Source organism: Aythya fuligula, chromosome 7 (assembly GCF_009819795.1).
Source record: "Aythya fuligula isolate bAytFul2 chromosome 7, bAytFul2.pri, whole genome shotgun sequence".
NCBI lineage: Eukaryota > Metazoa > Chordata > Aves > Anseriformes > Anatidae > Aythya > Aythya fuligula.
In genome coordinates, this window is record NC_045565.1 from 20,389,831 (window position 1) to 20,405,394 (window position 15,564).

The following is a 15,564-nucleotide window of genomic DNA, read 5'->3' on the forward strand; positions in this document are numbered from 1 at the left end:
TGGTGAATGTTCATGGGAGCCCGTGGCATATGTCACTGGGAGGCTGCTCTATGGGGTGTTAGGACTTGAACTGAAAGCAGCATGTAACGTCCCAGTGAAATTGGGCATCGATGTCTCTGCTGGTGGTACTGTTAAGATTGTTCTGCTTCTGCTGAAGCACAGGGGGAGATGCCTTTCTTTCCTAGCAGGACTCCACGTCTTCCTTGGCTGGGACAATTGAAGCTGTCTTGTGTGCTCCACACAGTAAGTACTGACTTGCTGAGAAGCTGGGATTTTTAAATAATAGTAATAAAGCTGTAGGTTTGTATCTTACTAGCTACTCAAGTACTGGCTTTTTGTTTTTGTATGTATGTTTGTATGTAAGGAGAAAAAAGTTAGAAGCTGTATTTTTCTAACAGTGGCAGGGAGGTAGCTAAAGGGCTGGCTGCTCTGTGCAGCTGAGACTTTTTATTTTTGAGTTTATGAATTTTACAGAAGCCAAGATGGGAACCTCAATGAGAGACAGAGCTGCCCGGTGCATGTTCACTGCTCCATAATACACTCCGGCAAGTACAAAGAACCACTCCGTTTATTCTGAAATAAATCAGTACAAAATGTACAGAAAAAGCAGTACAAATTTACAAATATACATCATGTGTTTTTTTGCATTCTTCAATCATCAGGCTTTGTAGTCATCTAGTTTTAAAGTTCCCATTCACAATACTGTCTCCTCTCACCTTCATAACATTGCATCTGAATCCTGCAGTCCATATGGTTACATGATGGTTGGAGCTCTGTCCTTGAGCTCTTTGTCAACTACAATCACCAAATGACGTGTAAGTCCCATTACTCGACTGTTCCTCTAAATCCACCTGGCATCTCAGTAGCCCTTCTTCCCTGGCTCTCTCTCTTCGACGTACCACCACACATTTAACATATTTTTCTAATCGTGAGAATTTGGCAGGTACAAGACAACAGTTGTAAGTATTAGCTGTTTAGCACTATGGGAAGGCTTGAGGTAAATTGCTAATGTAGTTGGTAATACTGCCATCTAAGTCAAAAGTGTTCATGTTATTGACAAAGACTGCATTAGAATTTAAAATGATTAAAAAAAATACGATCATTAAAAATTACTTTTAAAATAAATAAATAATAAATAGGAATAAATAAAGCTGTTTTAAAACCAGTGGATTCTTAACACTCAATCTGCCATTTAAAATAATTTATCTGCATGTTTGGCAGTTTTCAGTGAAGGCATTTCAAATATTCCAGTACAATAAATATCTTCAATAAATATACTATGTTCAGAGCTATTTTCCTCAAGTTTCATATGAAGCATTTAAAAGCAGCAAAAAGAGCAGTCTGGTTTTCATCTCTTCAAAACTTGTTTAGATGGACGTTCTTGTAGGAATTGTCTTTCAGGCTGTTGAATAGCTCTTTGGTGCCGTTCTGCCACTGAAGAACAAGGTCCATAGGGGTTTTCCCTTCCTGGTTAAAATAAGCAGGGGAAGCCAGACTTAATTTCAGCCAGTGAATACTAAGTCCTTTATTCCTCCTGAGATATTCGTACAGTGCATCTGTCTGATGTGAGAGCTTTCTGCACACACAGGGTCAGCTGTACTCTCATCTCAGATCTGGGTCCTTTGGCACTCCAGATCTAGTCCTGTTTCAATGGCACTAAGCCATGTTAGCAAATACTGTGGCTAGCAGAGCATGCTGGTGTTTCTTTTGATCCAGTCTAAACTGATTGGGAGTACATTTAGGTGAAACCTCAATAAGCTACTCTTCTGTTTAATGGAGAATTCAGATAAGAGTTCATGTTGGTTTAATTAGAGAGGTTATGAACCACATCTAAATAAAACAGGAGTAACTTCTATATGCAGACAAAGCCTGAGAGAGTAAGTATTTTGCCTTTGGGACTGTTTTTCCTCATTTTCATACTCTGGTGAACGATAATGCCTAGAGTGGCCTTGCTTTGTCTTTGCTTGAGCAGAGAGAAGGGGCAGTGCAGATGGTTGCAGGGGCAGGTTTCTTCCTTGTCCCCTCCAGTTTTAATTGATTGCCAATCAAAAGCATTGATCCACATTGTTAACGTGCACTGTCCCTGCTGCTGTTATTTTTTTTGGATTTGGGGGAGAATGTGGTCTGTTACATCTGGTATTTTGATGTGGTCACGTCTGCTGCTGGTGAAGTGATTATCAGCAAAATCTCGGGTGTTTGTTCTTAAATGGAAGCCGATGCTGTGGGTGTAGCAGAAAGGAGCTCTCGCAGCCCCCCAGGGCTCTCATTGTCTCTGGTGGCTGGAGCCCAGGAGCTGTACAGACAGCAAGTGTCTGTATGCTTAGATTTCTTTAATATATGATCTGTGTAATTAAAATGTGGTGGTGTTTTTAGCTGCACCTGATGGGTTCTGGCTTTAGAGCAGGTAATGCTTTTTGTGCTGCTCCCTGACCTCCCCCAAGTTACACTTTCTCTGTGTCAGCTCTGCTTTAATTAACTCTGCAGTGATCTAATTAAGTCTGTTCACAATAGTCTCTTCTGGCCTCAAAACCTGTGATACTGCTCCGAATGGGAAGCTTTGCTAAGTGTTTTGAATTACTTACGCAGTTCTTTATGGTCAGGTCCGCCCCATAGAGAATCAGCAGCCGGATCATTTTGTAGCGGTTCAGCCTGACAGCGTCATGCATCGGTGTGTCACCTTCCTAGGGGTGTAAGACATGGGTCAGAGTCCATCCTGCCATCAGTGCCATGGTCCCAACCCCACAGCACCACCAGGAATTTTTGCAGGGCTGTGGAGCTGTAAATGGGGCCAGGAGCTTGGTGCTGCAGGTAAGGAGGTGGTGGCACTTACTCTGTCTCTGGCATTAAGGTCTGCTTCACAGGCAATGAGGTGCTCTGCGCAGTCGTACTGGCCCGTCCTCACAGCGACGTGCAGAGGCGTGCTGAGCAGCTGAGGGGGGTTTGAGAAGGCAGTCAGTGGCACGGAGCAGTGAAGGGCTGATCACGAATGGCCGCCAAAAATGACCCCCTCAGGTAGGGATCAGCTTTCTCTCTCTAAAAAGCATCAGAGCCCCAGAAGAACATACCTTGTCTCTTGCATTTCTGTTTATTCCTTTGTCCAGTAAGAACTTTACAACTTCCAGGTTTCCTCCTCGGCAGGCCCAGTGCAGGGCTGTAGATTGAAGCTATGGCAGGAAAAATAAACGTAATTTAATTCATCGTATTACCAAAAAAATAAATAAGCAAACTTCATCACATTTCTAAATGAATTCAAAGTCATTTTTCTTGCAGTTTAACTTAAAGCATTTCTCTCCGATCATTGTTCCTGTTGTTTCTACTAGCAGCCTCTCTTGCTCAGCCCTTCACCTCCACGATACCAGCCTTTCCTTGCAGCTGGCTGCAGGGGAGCTACCATTTCCTCATCATGTCCTGCTCTGCTCACCACTCCTGCTCTTATGCTACCACCAGCACGGCTGCTGAAGCAAGGGGAAGCGAGGCTGGCCACTGCCAACTGGTTAGCAAGGAGCTAAGCAGAGCTGGGCGTGGAGGATCAAATAAAAACAGCTGCAAAAGCTGTGGATGCTCAGCTGTTCCAGAGGAGCGGAGGCCTCTCCTGAGAGCAGAGTTCAAATCCTGGTGGAGATCGTACACGCTGTGCTGGGCCCTTGATAAATGCGTAGGACCATGGCATCTCCACCAGCTGCTCATAGCCCGGCCTGGTAGCCTGAGCTCAGCAGTCTTGCCATACTTTGGGCCTTACTGTTCTAGGCCGTCTACTGGCCAATGTGCTCCTCCGCTTCCTGCGATTTCCAGCAACAGCTTTGGCAAAGCAAGGCAGACACCACCTCCTGAAACCTCTTCTCAGCAGTGTTATTTTAAGGATAAACTTAAAAGACACTCTAAGGCCTTTTAGTGCTCCTCTCTTGTGTGTTTCTTTTAGCAGTTATAAAAAAATGAGTATTTTTTCTGAAGTATAAGTCAATGGGCATACCATGTCTTTCAGTTCAAGCTGGGCCCCAGCTTCCACCAACTTTTTCACCACCTCTAGATGTCCTTCAGAGCATGCCCTGTGCAATGCAGTGCGCTTGAACTGTCAATTAAAACAGTGCAAAGTCAGATATCGAATATGGAACAAAGATCTCTTAAACTTTTCTCTCTGCCTCCCTGGGATGATGGCAAATACATACTTTATGCTGGTTCATTTTCAAGAGCTAATACTTTTGAGACATGAAATCTACTTAATTTTAATAGCATCCTAATAGCAGAGGGCTGCCTACCTGGTATTTCAAAGAGTGTAAGGAATATCAGCAGTGTGACAATCAAATTTAAAATGATGCCTGTTGAGTTCCTCCTTCCAACGTGCTATGCTACATTTTGCAAATGCAGCTTATGCATTATGGAGTATGAGGGCACATGGCATCATTTTTTTTTTTTTTTTTTTGTAGTTCTGAAGACAAATTTCTTGTCTGTTCATTAGTAGCATTGGAAGACTACCTGTTGCTGAAAATCAGGGTCTCCTAGTCACCAATAGCTTTCTTTGAAATAAATAAATAAATATATCTTCTGAAGTAATATTACTTTGGAGGTTCCCAGTGGCCTCTCTATCACTACAGAACAATATGTCAAACTCCCAGAATTTATTTACTTCTCCCCCACTGTTTTTTTCTCCTCATAAGTGTGGAAACTACAAAATCTAGTGGTAAAAGGTATTTTTGTTCTGTAATAATCTCTTTTATGTAGCAGGTGTGAAGTAAGAAGAGAAGAGTGTACCTCATCACAGACATTTGGATCCCCTTTGTCCAACAAGTATTTTTCAATTACTGGCAACTTATTCTCCAAGGCAGCTCTAAAGAACATGGGTACATCCACTGGTCCTGTCTGATGAAGAGTAATACACAGGAGGTAAATATGAGTGGCACCAAGGGCCAGTGGTCCTTTCCCAGAGGAAGGTACCTTCCATCAGAACTTACAATAACTTCTGGTTTGGGTTCCTTTAAAACGGGAGCTTTCACCTTCTTGCATTTCTTCTTCTTCTTCAGCTGAATAATTTTTTCAAGGTCCTCCAAGCTTTCAAGTTTTGATCTCTCCTCTAGTTTTTTCTTCTTCAGCTGAAACAAAGGAGGGAAGCCAGAAAGTTGAGCTGAGGGTGAACACCTCTGTCCTTCAGAGTGGCAGGACAGTGGGTGCTATTGTTCAGCCAAATCCAGTTCACATTAGGTGAACTTTGAAATAAGTTGTCTTTTGTTGCTGGTGGTTTGTTTTTGTTGTTGTTCTTAACAGTTAGGGCTAATTGGAGTAAGTTTCTAAATTCTGCAGTGTGTATTCTTTTTTCATACACAATTGCACCTATTCCTAAAGGCTTTCTTCAGCTGTATGTTGTGGGATAGCATGAGCTTTTTGGTCCGTATTAGACCAGGAGTCCAAGAAGTACTACAGTCCCTTCTGGCCCAAGAACTTAAGAAATCTCCCGCAGCTTAGGCTTGGAAGTCCCTGCAGTTTTAACTGATTTCCACCACATGTTTTGCTTTCAACCACTTCTCTCATGCAGCCACTGATTTATTATAACATAATCCTCTTTGATAAAAAAAAAATACCCTTAAGTGAAATGCAAGGTTTATGCCAATTTTAGCATTTCAGATGGTAAGTGTTACATTTTGGTAAACTACAGAGAATGTCCCCAGTGTCCTTGAAGGGACAGTTCAATAAATGCTTAAGACTACTTCAGGCCTGTATGTTAAGGCATTCCTGCATGAAGTGAGTATGGGGCACTGCTAACATCAAAGACCAACGTGTTGCCTTCACTGAAGGCCATGGGGTGTCCGTGGCTTTGGAAGAGTGACTAACAACCAAGGAGTACCTCATGACAAAGTCTATCCTGTGGTATCTGTAAGGGTAAATACGCTGGTGAGACCCTGCCATATTTTCTCAACTAAATTCTGATTTAAGTAAGCTATTTCCCCCTCGTCTTTTTTTCTGCATTTGGGGTTTGATCGTCAATGGCAAACACTCTGTTGGCTGGATAGACTGTGGAAATCAACAGCGAATCCAAAAGATTCTTAGGACATTGTGGTTGTTTTAGAAGAACGCAAAAAAAGATCTGTAGCAAGTAATGGTCCTCTAGTTGAAGGTGAAGGTCAGTAGTTGTATTAATTTTAATATTTTTGAGGCTCACCTTTCCACCTTTCTTTTCCAGAACAAAGTCTTGTTCTCCCTGCTAGTTAAACTTTTTAATTCCCAAATTACTTACATTTTAAAGCCAGTTAGTTGTTGATTCACCACGTAATGTAAAATGTTATAGCTACAGTATTTTTAGAAAAAAGCATCAGTTCTTAAGGCTATGGAGAGAATTGTCATGCTGCAGGAATGCAAAATAATATTCTTTTGTAGAGCAATATCACTTTAATTTGTATTTTTTTCCCACAAAATGTGCTAGTAAGCACAATGCAGACTTTTTGTAAAAATTGTATTTTTGTGACAGATGAGGCTCCTGGTTTCAGAAAGTGCCCTTACCTCTTCCCTGGTTTGGCTATTTTTGGTGGCAGCTGTTAGGTGTGCAGGCTGAAGGTGTCCTTCTGTCTGCATGCATTCCCCTCACCAGCAGCTGGCAGGCAGGGGTCGTGGGGAAGGGGAGGCCCCTGGGGTTACAGTCAGATTTTAGAGGGGGGGAGTCTGGGGGTCTGCCTCATGGAGACAGTGCCTGCATCCTTAGGCTGCAGGAGCCAGCAGACCTCTGCCTTCAGGAGGCTTCAGAGCAACCTCCTTTGGCAGCGGTCTCCTCGGGGTTGTTTATCTAGCCCACCATGCATGTATTTCTAATTTGGAAAGGGACAAAACTTCACGGGCAGCTGCAGAAAGCACACACAGGATGATAAAAGCCTAAGCAAAAGCCCAAGAGCCTACCTCTGCCTCTAACTTTTTCTCCTTCTGGTAAGCCAAATCTCCTCGGGTCAGTACGTGTTCAGAGACTGTCTTCAGGTCATCCTGCTTTTCTAATCTCACAGCAGCTTCATACTCTCCATTTTTAAAGTCCTCAGGGAGGAAGCTGCCAGTCTCCTTATCATCAGTTTTCTTCCCAGTCACCTGTAAAAGGAAATATAATGCAATATAAGTAGCAGTTTCGTGATGGCAGCAGCCACCCCCTGAGAAGCTGGATTAGCTAGGGGCTCATTACATGTCACTCCTGTCCTGCTCTAGGAGAGTGTGACAGACAGACTGCAGACCTCGCTCGGCCTGTGCCTGGACTGACTGTGTGTGTGTGTGAATAGCTAGGGCAAGCTCGCTTGCAGCCAGACCTTCCACGTCCACACAGCAACTCCCCGAGGGCATCTTCAGGCTTTGGGTCAAGATCCACGAGGCCGCCTCAGTGTAACTCTGTGCTTGACTGGCACCGAGCTGCTGCTGTACTGACAAAAGCCATTGAGCCAGGAAGAGCATCTTTTTTGTTCAGGATTTTCTTGCATTTTCACTTGCCAGCATGTGTCAGACCCCTCAGAAAGAGGCTCTGGTGGAAGGAGCCACCCCGACAGGCGCCAGCACCTTGTGAGTGCAGAGCAGGGGAACCGAGCAGCTAGAGTGGGAGGAGAGGCTTTCTCCCTTGGGACCTTACAGCTTAATTGAAACACATACAGTGCAGTTAAATTGGTCTGCTGAGTAATATCAAGGCTGATCTTACCCATTGCTGTCAGAACCAAAGTCTCCACTTATAGCACTTAGCAAACAAGCACAAGGCAGTTCCTGTGCTGAAGCTGTGTGATGCTGCCCTCCAGCACAGCTTTGCATAGCTTTTTAAAATATTTTGGATGGTTGATTAAGTATGCTTAAAGAGATAACTTGTTAAACTTAGTGGAGGCTATGGTGTATTTTCAGAGTTGTTCAGTAGATGTATGTGCTCTGGACTGGCTTCCCATTCAATCACCCTTGTATAGCTGTGTTTGTTACAGAGTTTAACACTAGATAAATTCTTGGGGCCTTCCCAAAGATTTTAAGACAGCATTAACTAGTCAGGCTGTATGTGAATTTCATCTCAACACCTGGGAAAAAAAGGAATTCCTGTATAATGTCCCACTGCTTTCCTGGATTGTTCCTGGTTTCCCAGTTTGATCATTGTAAGTCTGAACTCTGCAGTACAAGGGTTCCATGATTTGTGGTCTGGTTTAGATATTATTTTTCAAAAGCTTATTACAAAATGAACAGCAGTGGGCATGATAGTGATGCCTAGTGCTGGTTTACAAGTGGAAGGAAAATGATTTGGTTTCCCTGCATTGCTACCTCCTCCCCACTCTTACTGGATTAGAATTAGTCAGAGTGATTGTAAACCTAAGAGCTTTAAAATTTATTTTTTATTTTTTTAAATGAATCAAGGTCAAAGGAAAATACACAGCTAAATTTTAGTCATTCTGTACTTCCTGGTAAATTATGTTTTGATGCAAAATCCAAATGATTACGTAGCTATATGAGTGATGGGTCCCCTTATGAAGGAACAGTTAAAGTGAGAATATAACATGATAACATTTTATCTTATATACAGGTCTCATGCCTAGAGCAAAGCAGTGCTGGTAGCCTGCTCTGTCACCTCATTGCTCCACAAAGGTTGCCCCTCTCTGCCTGGTGTAATGACAGTCTAGAAGGAAGCGTAATTATGAGTAAATGAAAGAAGATTGCACCTACCAGGTCTTCTACCTTCATCATCATCATGTCTGCCAGTGTTTGAAGGCTGTACTCCTCTATGGATGAAACTCCCAAGTGCTCAGGCAAGCTCTGCAGGGACCACCACGCCAGCTTAGCTTATATATCTTTGGGAGAACTGTGCTTGAATGAGATAATCTTCCAACCTGGGAATCCAAGTGTGCCCCGTGGACTTGCCAGCTGAGAGGTAGGCTCGCGCTCATTCCAGACATGTTAACTAGCCAGATCTGGTGTCGAGGCAGGGCGGGGGGGCGTCAGTTGGGCGAGGACGCTCGAGCCTCGCAGTCTAACCACACCGCGTATGTGCATCGGAATGAAATGTGAGCTCATCGCTCCTTTGGCAGTGACCACACGGCTCAGCAATGCGAGTCATCCTGTGTTCCCAGTGCCCACTAGGACAGCTGTCTGTTGATAGAGCATTATAACTTCATCTTATTTATTTATTTAGTTAGTTAGTTTTTATTGACATTCAGATGACTGCAAGGGTAAGTGGCTTATGTACAACACCTGTAGTCATACCTTCCTGATAAGTGGATTATGACCCCCTAAGTCTCGGAAAGCCATTCTTTGCATTGCTATTTATTCTTGGATGGTAAACAGTTTTAGGGGAAAGGACTCTTCTCATCATGATGGCAGTTTTCTATATTTGTTGGAAGGAATTCTCTGAACGGATTACTAAACCAGAATGATGTCTCTGGTGCTAAAAGGGCCTATGACATGATAAGTTACAATCAGTGTAAGATCTCAAAACAGCAAGCTTTGCATTTTTCTGGGATGTTGTCAGTGGTCATAAGGAGAATAATGAATTATATCCTATTAGGCCAAATAAAACACAAAACCCAACAACAAGCAAAGAAAGCCTCACCTCTTTTCTCAGGTGATATTTTCATTTGAATATGAGAGAATAAGGGCACAAAGGTGATGGTTCATTTTTGGCTGTTAAGACAGGGTACAGACATAAACAGATGTGTGTTTGGGGAACAAGGAGTTAATGGAGTCCTTTAGGAGAAAAATAAAGGGGCAAGCTTTCCTTGTGTCATGAATCAAAATAGCCTGGAAGCAGGAGAATGAGCTGCAGCAGAAGGCAATTTTAAAAAAGGAAGATGCACTAATCTTTGCACTTGAAGAGTGTGGATAAACGCCAAGGAAATCAGTTCTGTCACTCTGCAACGCTTGGAACCTCTGTCTGGTGAGGTACAAGTCTGGCTGCTGGCACGCAAGTCACCTGGCTGAAATAAATACAAGCACTCAGGTGCTTCAAGTATGAACAACATGTGCTTCACCAAATCAAGATCTAACTATCTTGGGTGTTGTTTATCTCATTATCATCATTAGCATGCTATGTTCATGACACTGACCTTTCAAGGTGTCTCTCCTCTGAACTATCTACCAGTAATCTGAGTACTTCCAAACTTGTCTTGTAGTGCCCATCATACCTATGCCCTCCCTTTCCCTGAAATGAAGCTGGATATCAGGTGGTTCCTTTACCACTCGGAATATATATGACATTACAGGATGAGCCCCAGAACTAAAATAGAGTATGTGCCAGCAAGAGAACCTTTCAGAACATATTTTTCCAAACCCAAGTAGAGCCAGGATATCATTCCGTGAGAGTGGTGTGTCCTGAATCACACTGCAGGGCTTTTTCTCACAGCAGTGCTGCTCCTGCTACATCTCTCTGTGATAAGAGGTAGCTCTGCTTGTCTTTTTCTTGTTTCCACATGTGCAGTAACAGGTTATCTCACTTTGCTTCATTCTGTGACTCTTATCTGGGGGATAGCCTTGAAATCCACAGCCCTAATAGGATGGCTGCAAAGATCGTTCCTTGTTTAGTGGAAACAGATCACAGCAGAGAACTGACATGGGAAGAGAGAGGTAGGGCTTGCTACAAGTTTTCCTGAAGAATAAAAACTGTAAGAAGCTACAAGCTACCTCAGGCCCTGTTATATTTGAATACTGCTTTTCTTTCTCCTTTAAAAACAAAACAAAACAAAACAAACAAACAAAAAAAAAAAAAAAAAAAAAAACCACCAACCTGGTGTATATAAAACTGAGTCAGCAAAACCTGACCAAGAAGGTGTAAGTGGGTAAATCTTTCTCTGCAAATGGTAGGTGAATCCATACCCCACATGAGCTTTACAGGAAACCTTGGTGTTCTGAGGGGAAACACAAACCCACTTCTCGCATCATGAGTCTACTCTATGCTGCCAAAAGCCAATAATTAAAGCTTCCACTCCCTGCTGACTAAAGAGAACAACGAGGATTAAGAGTGAATCTTCCCTGAAGATCCTGAATTTCTGTGTAAAAAAATGGCACACACAAAACCACTTTGAATAAAGGCAGCAACCTAAATTAACCAAACAGTAAATGATTATAAGCTAAATGTCACGTTAAGCAGGTTAATCATTCTGAGATAGTGAAAATGCACAGATTCAAATCAGCTAAGACTCTAGCCTGGATGCTTATCACTAATGCTTAATATTGGAGGGCAAAGTAGCTTTCAGCCTTGTGCAGGACTATAACCACTTAGTCACCTTTCAACAAGTAACTTCTCACATCTCCGTTAAGGTGGTAATAGCAGACAGTCAGTGGGAGATGCATAATGGGGATCTGGAAAACACTTTCTTGTCTGCTAAAGAATAAGGGCAGAGCAATGATCTGCAAGATGTAAAGCGACCGATATTGTCTCAAAAAACTTCAGAGAGAAAAACAAAAAAGGACAGCAGTCACAGCATGGCGGAGAGGAAGCTACAAGGCACAGCCTGTTCCCTGCTATCAAAGGAGAGATTGTCAGGGTAGTGTAAAGAATGTTTGTAAGCAATTTTTTAGAGAGGTTAATAGTAGAGGGAATGCATTATGTGTGATACAAATGATATTGCCACCTCCTGTCAAGTGTATTACCATCATGTTTTCAGTGCCGTCACTGCTGTACTCAGCTGCCTTACATTTTCCAGCCCTCTGCCCTTGGCTCCGTCCTTGCACCCAAAGATGTTGCCCTATGCAGCGCCGCTGTGCCTGGCTGTACCTGCTGCCAAAGAGGCAAAGGTAGGAAAACAGCAGTGGCTGGGAAATGATTATGCACTGCAGAGGGTGTGAATCCAGCAAACCTTTTTCCATGAATGTGCAGTCATGGATGAATGCATACCCAAGATACAGCTAAGGCAGGGTAACCCATAGATTTCTCCTGTGTTAGGGATCTGTTGGTGTGCAATGGCTTGTTTCTTTCTCTGTATGAGCATCCACATGTTGCATATATTCACACACACAACAGAACAGTAAATCACAGGATATTGCAAGAGCTGAATTTGCTTCCTCCTTATTTTTAACCATTTGTTTTCCATGAAAGGCACAAAATATTTGTCTAATATAAACTCTGATATTTATTGTCACAAAGCATAATATGAAAATTACATCATTCAATGCCCTAATTTTTTCAACACATTGGTATGTATGTATGTCTGTTTTATCTAAAGTGATCAGGGAATTATTACATCATTTGTTTAAAATGACTTATAGCCTTCTCATCAATTTCTGTTTTTGTGTATAAACTGCTAAAGAGAAAGATTGTCTCCTTAGAAAAACAAAACAAAACAACAAAAAAAACCCTACTTCCCCTAGGAATGTAAAGTTAGCTTTTAACTACAAAATTAGAGTATAATAAATTATTAAATTAACAGCAGGATGTTGTTATAAGTTCCATTTGTTCATATCACTTGTTAAAGAAATAAAGTCACAGTCTGGCAGGTTGTTGGTCTGGGCAGCACAGTCCTCTGGTGTGAAACTCAAACCAGCAGTGAGTCATTAGTTGCATCACTTACTGTAGGGTTTAAAAAAAAACCCTCCTCAGTTGACATGTGGGCTGGGGTTTTCACACAATAGGAAAAAAAATGCAATGATTTGTATTTAAAAAACAAGGGATTTGAACGTATCTGAGGCCTTGAGCTTTATCATGATGGCATTTGTACAAAACCTGTGAAATAGCTAATTCACCAGAATGGCTCTCAGTTAAGTGAGTGGAGTGAAAGGCACCAGAAGGGTTATTACTTGTGGTCAAAGGGGTTTATCTGCTGGATACTTACTTGACTGTCACAGTCAGCAATGTAGGTCAAGGTTCTGCTTATCCAGCACACCTGTGCCATTGTTCTGTTCACCTAACTTCTGACTACCTCTTTTTGTGCTCAAGTAAGGACAATATTCCCTCAGCTGTAGCAACAAGGCTTGTTTGTGTCAATATGGAGTTGTCTAAAATGTTTCTCTCATTCCTAAATACTGCAGAACAACTTTAATAAAAAATTATCATCAGTGTGATAAGAGCATACCTTCAAATCCTGGTCACCTGGTCATAATCCAGCAGGTACCTGCAGTGGCAACTGCAACAAAGCATACCCAGGGCTTTTGACTGGCAGCAAGGGAGAATTCACCTTTGCTTCAGTGACATTTTTTTTGCTTTCCCTCAGTGTTTTATTTTGAAATATTGTCTATCTTAAAGCTTCCTGTTACTGAATCTTTACCTCTGCCTGACAGTCTGTAAGTACTGCTATCCCAGTAGTACGATGCCTGTTTGCTGTGTAAATGTAAGGGGATGTTAGTCTGGGGGAAACATCCCTCAGAAGTACTTCACAACATGCACAAAACTCCTCCTTGTTGATGCAGAAGAAAATACAGGTCCTGGCTTTACTCCTGTCCACTCACATAGCACCCACAGCAGCTCAGGAGGTACAGGAGGGCTCCATCGGGCAGCTCTGCCAGACTTAATGGGCTGATCCTGGGGAGCAATGGTGGCTTCAGCTCTGGGAACAGCACTCTGCAAAGTTTTGTGCCAGGCTTCTTAAGACAAATAACATTTTTGCTTTCTCTGGAGAACCTCATAGTCAAAGGCTTGTGCTTCAACCCTGAGATGACATTTGCAATGCTCTTTTGAATGCTCTCCAGGGTTTTTACTCTTTTAAGTCTGGGCATGGTATCCTGCTAACATCTACTTCTCCCTGAATGCCTTGAAGAATTGCATCCAACTGTTTCATTTCCCTGCAGCAATATGTTACAGCACACATTGAGGTATTTACCTAACAGGTCTCTCAAATCTCTCTCCAATCAGAATCAACCAAGTTATAGTCACAACATGCTCTAGCAGAAAGGACCTTGGGAGGTCATCTAGTCTAAACTTCTGCTCAAAATGTGCCTGAGTATACTCATAGTGATTTATTATTTTTTTTTCAATAATAATTTGAAACTTTTCCTCTTTCAATTAATGATGATGGTCTCATTCTCCTCCCTTAGACCTCTATAAAGAGTCTGGCTCTGCCTTCTTTGTAACTTCCTCATATGGTGCTACTAGGTTTCTGGGACCTTCTCTTCTCCTGGCTGTACAAGTTCAATTTGTACAGCCACTTCTTTCACATTAAGTGTTCCAGCCCCTGACCATCTTGGGATTGATTTTACCACATTGTTTGGACACGTGACGAAAATACCCAATGATGTTGGACCAGGAACTGATCCTTGTGGGAATCTGCTAGAAATAGTTCCACTCATTTACTCCGTGCACATAGAGACTGACACGCTGTCAGGGAGCTTGTTCTTAGTTCTTCCAAAGTGCATCTTTTTAATTCCATATAATGTGTTCTTTTTAATCATACCAACATATGCTATGAAGTGAAATGCTTTGGCAAGACTCAAGTAAACTGCATTAACATGAATGTGACTTTCAATCAGATCTGTCATCCTGTGGAAAAAGGCATGTTTAACAAAGCCTGCTTTGCATCTGACCATGCAGACGATGTTCACTACATTTACAGGTGTCTGATTCCTTTTTGATAAACCTTTAGTCCATCCTTTCTGCTCTTTTCCCAGAATTGCAGCAGGTAAGTCATCCTGTCATCTTCTTTCATAATTTTCAGCCATTTGAAATGCCTTGGGAGAGGGAAGGGAAGGGAAGGGAAGGGAAGGGAAGGGAAGGGAAGGGAAGGGAAGGGAAGGGAAGGGAAGGGAAGGGAAGGGAAGGGAAGGGAAGGGAAGGGAAGGGAAGGGAAGGGAAGGGAAGGGAAGGGAAGGGAAGGGAAGGGAAGGGAAGGGAAGGGAAGGGAAGGGACGGACGGGACGGGGAGGGGAGGGGAGGGGAGGGGAAAAAAGAGAAGATACCCATCACTGGAGCTGGCCTGTGAGAGCTTTGGATGCAAACCACTTAGAAGCTCTACCTCAGGAGGTTCCTATATTTTGTGAATAGAAGAGAGCTCAGGGAGTCACGGCAAGAGAACTGGGTGTATTTTCCTTAAACATGTGAGAATAGTTTGGTAGAAGATTGTTTGTGTAATGTCTTTGCAAAACAATAGTATGTCTAGACACTGGCCTAAGATATGCATTCAGGTATAGCAGCTTCTCTCTTTCTTGTTGTTTGAAACATTTCCCCTGAAACATTATGAACAGGTTGAAGAGATTTATTTTTTTTTTGGTGTTACCTGGAAAAAAGCTTTTTTTTTTTTTTTTTTTTTTTTTAAATATATTGCAATTAAAATATAAATGTATAAATCTGCTTCACATTAAAGTTGCTGAAAAGCTTTTTCCCCCCATTTCATGGGACGAGGTTTCACTGGCAGTGAGATACTGTTGGACATGCATGCAAGCTATTTTCAACAAATATCTGCTTTGATTGCCGTAATACCACTGACAGTAGAAAAGCATTGATGCAACTTTGGAATTACATTACTTCAAGTTACGTTGGTTGTCCTCTTGGGGCTAGAGGGTAAGTATTTCTGTGACTGCAAACACAGATAGAAGAACTGATTTTCTCCTTTTTATTGATTTGCTACAGGTAGAGTGCATATGCTAAAAATGCAATTTGAATTTAAATTTAGAGAAGTCTAAATAAAGAAAACAATGACAAAAAAAAACCCTAGTACCCTTTTC

General features: G+C 42.3%; 1 protein-coding gene across 1 annotated transcript; it reads right to left on the minus strand.

The window, feature by feature from the left end:
- Positions 1 to 1,356: 1,356 nt before the first annotated feature.
- On the minus strand, positions 1,357 to 8,673 carry ANKRD1 (ankyrin repeat domain 1). The gene is made up of 9 exons (XM_032190691.1): positions 8,647 to 8,673; positions 6,880 to 7,059; positions 4,950 to 5,087; positions 4,750 to 4,857; positions 3,971 to 4,069; positions 3,066 to 3,164; positions 2,831 to 2,929; positions 2,583 to 2,681; positions 1,357 to 1,467 (listed from the first exon to the last, which is right to left on the minus strand). Exons 1-9 carry the CDS (start codon positions 8,671 to 8,673, stop codon positions 1,357 to 1,359), a joined length of 960 nt encoding a protein of 319 aa, XP_032046582.1.
- Positions 8,674 to 15,564: the final 6,891 nt, after the last annotated feature.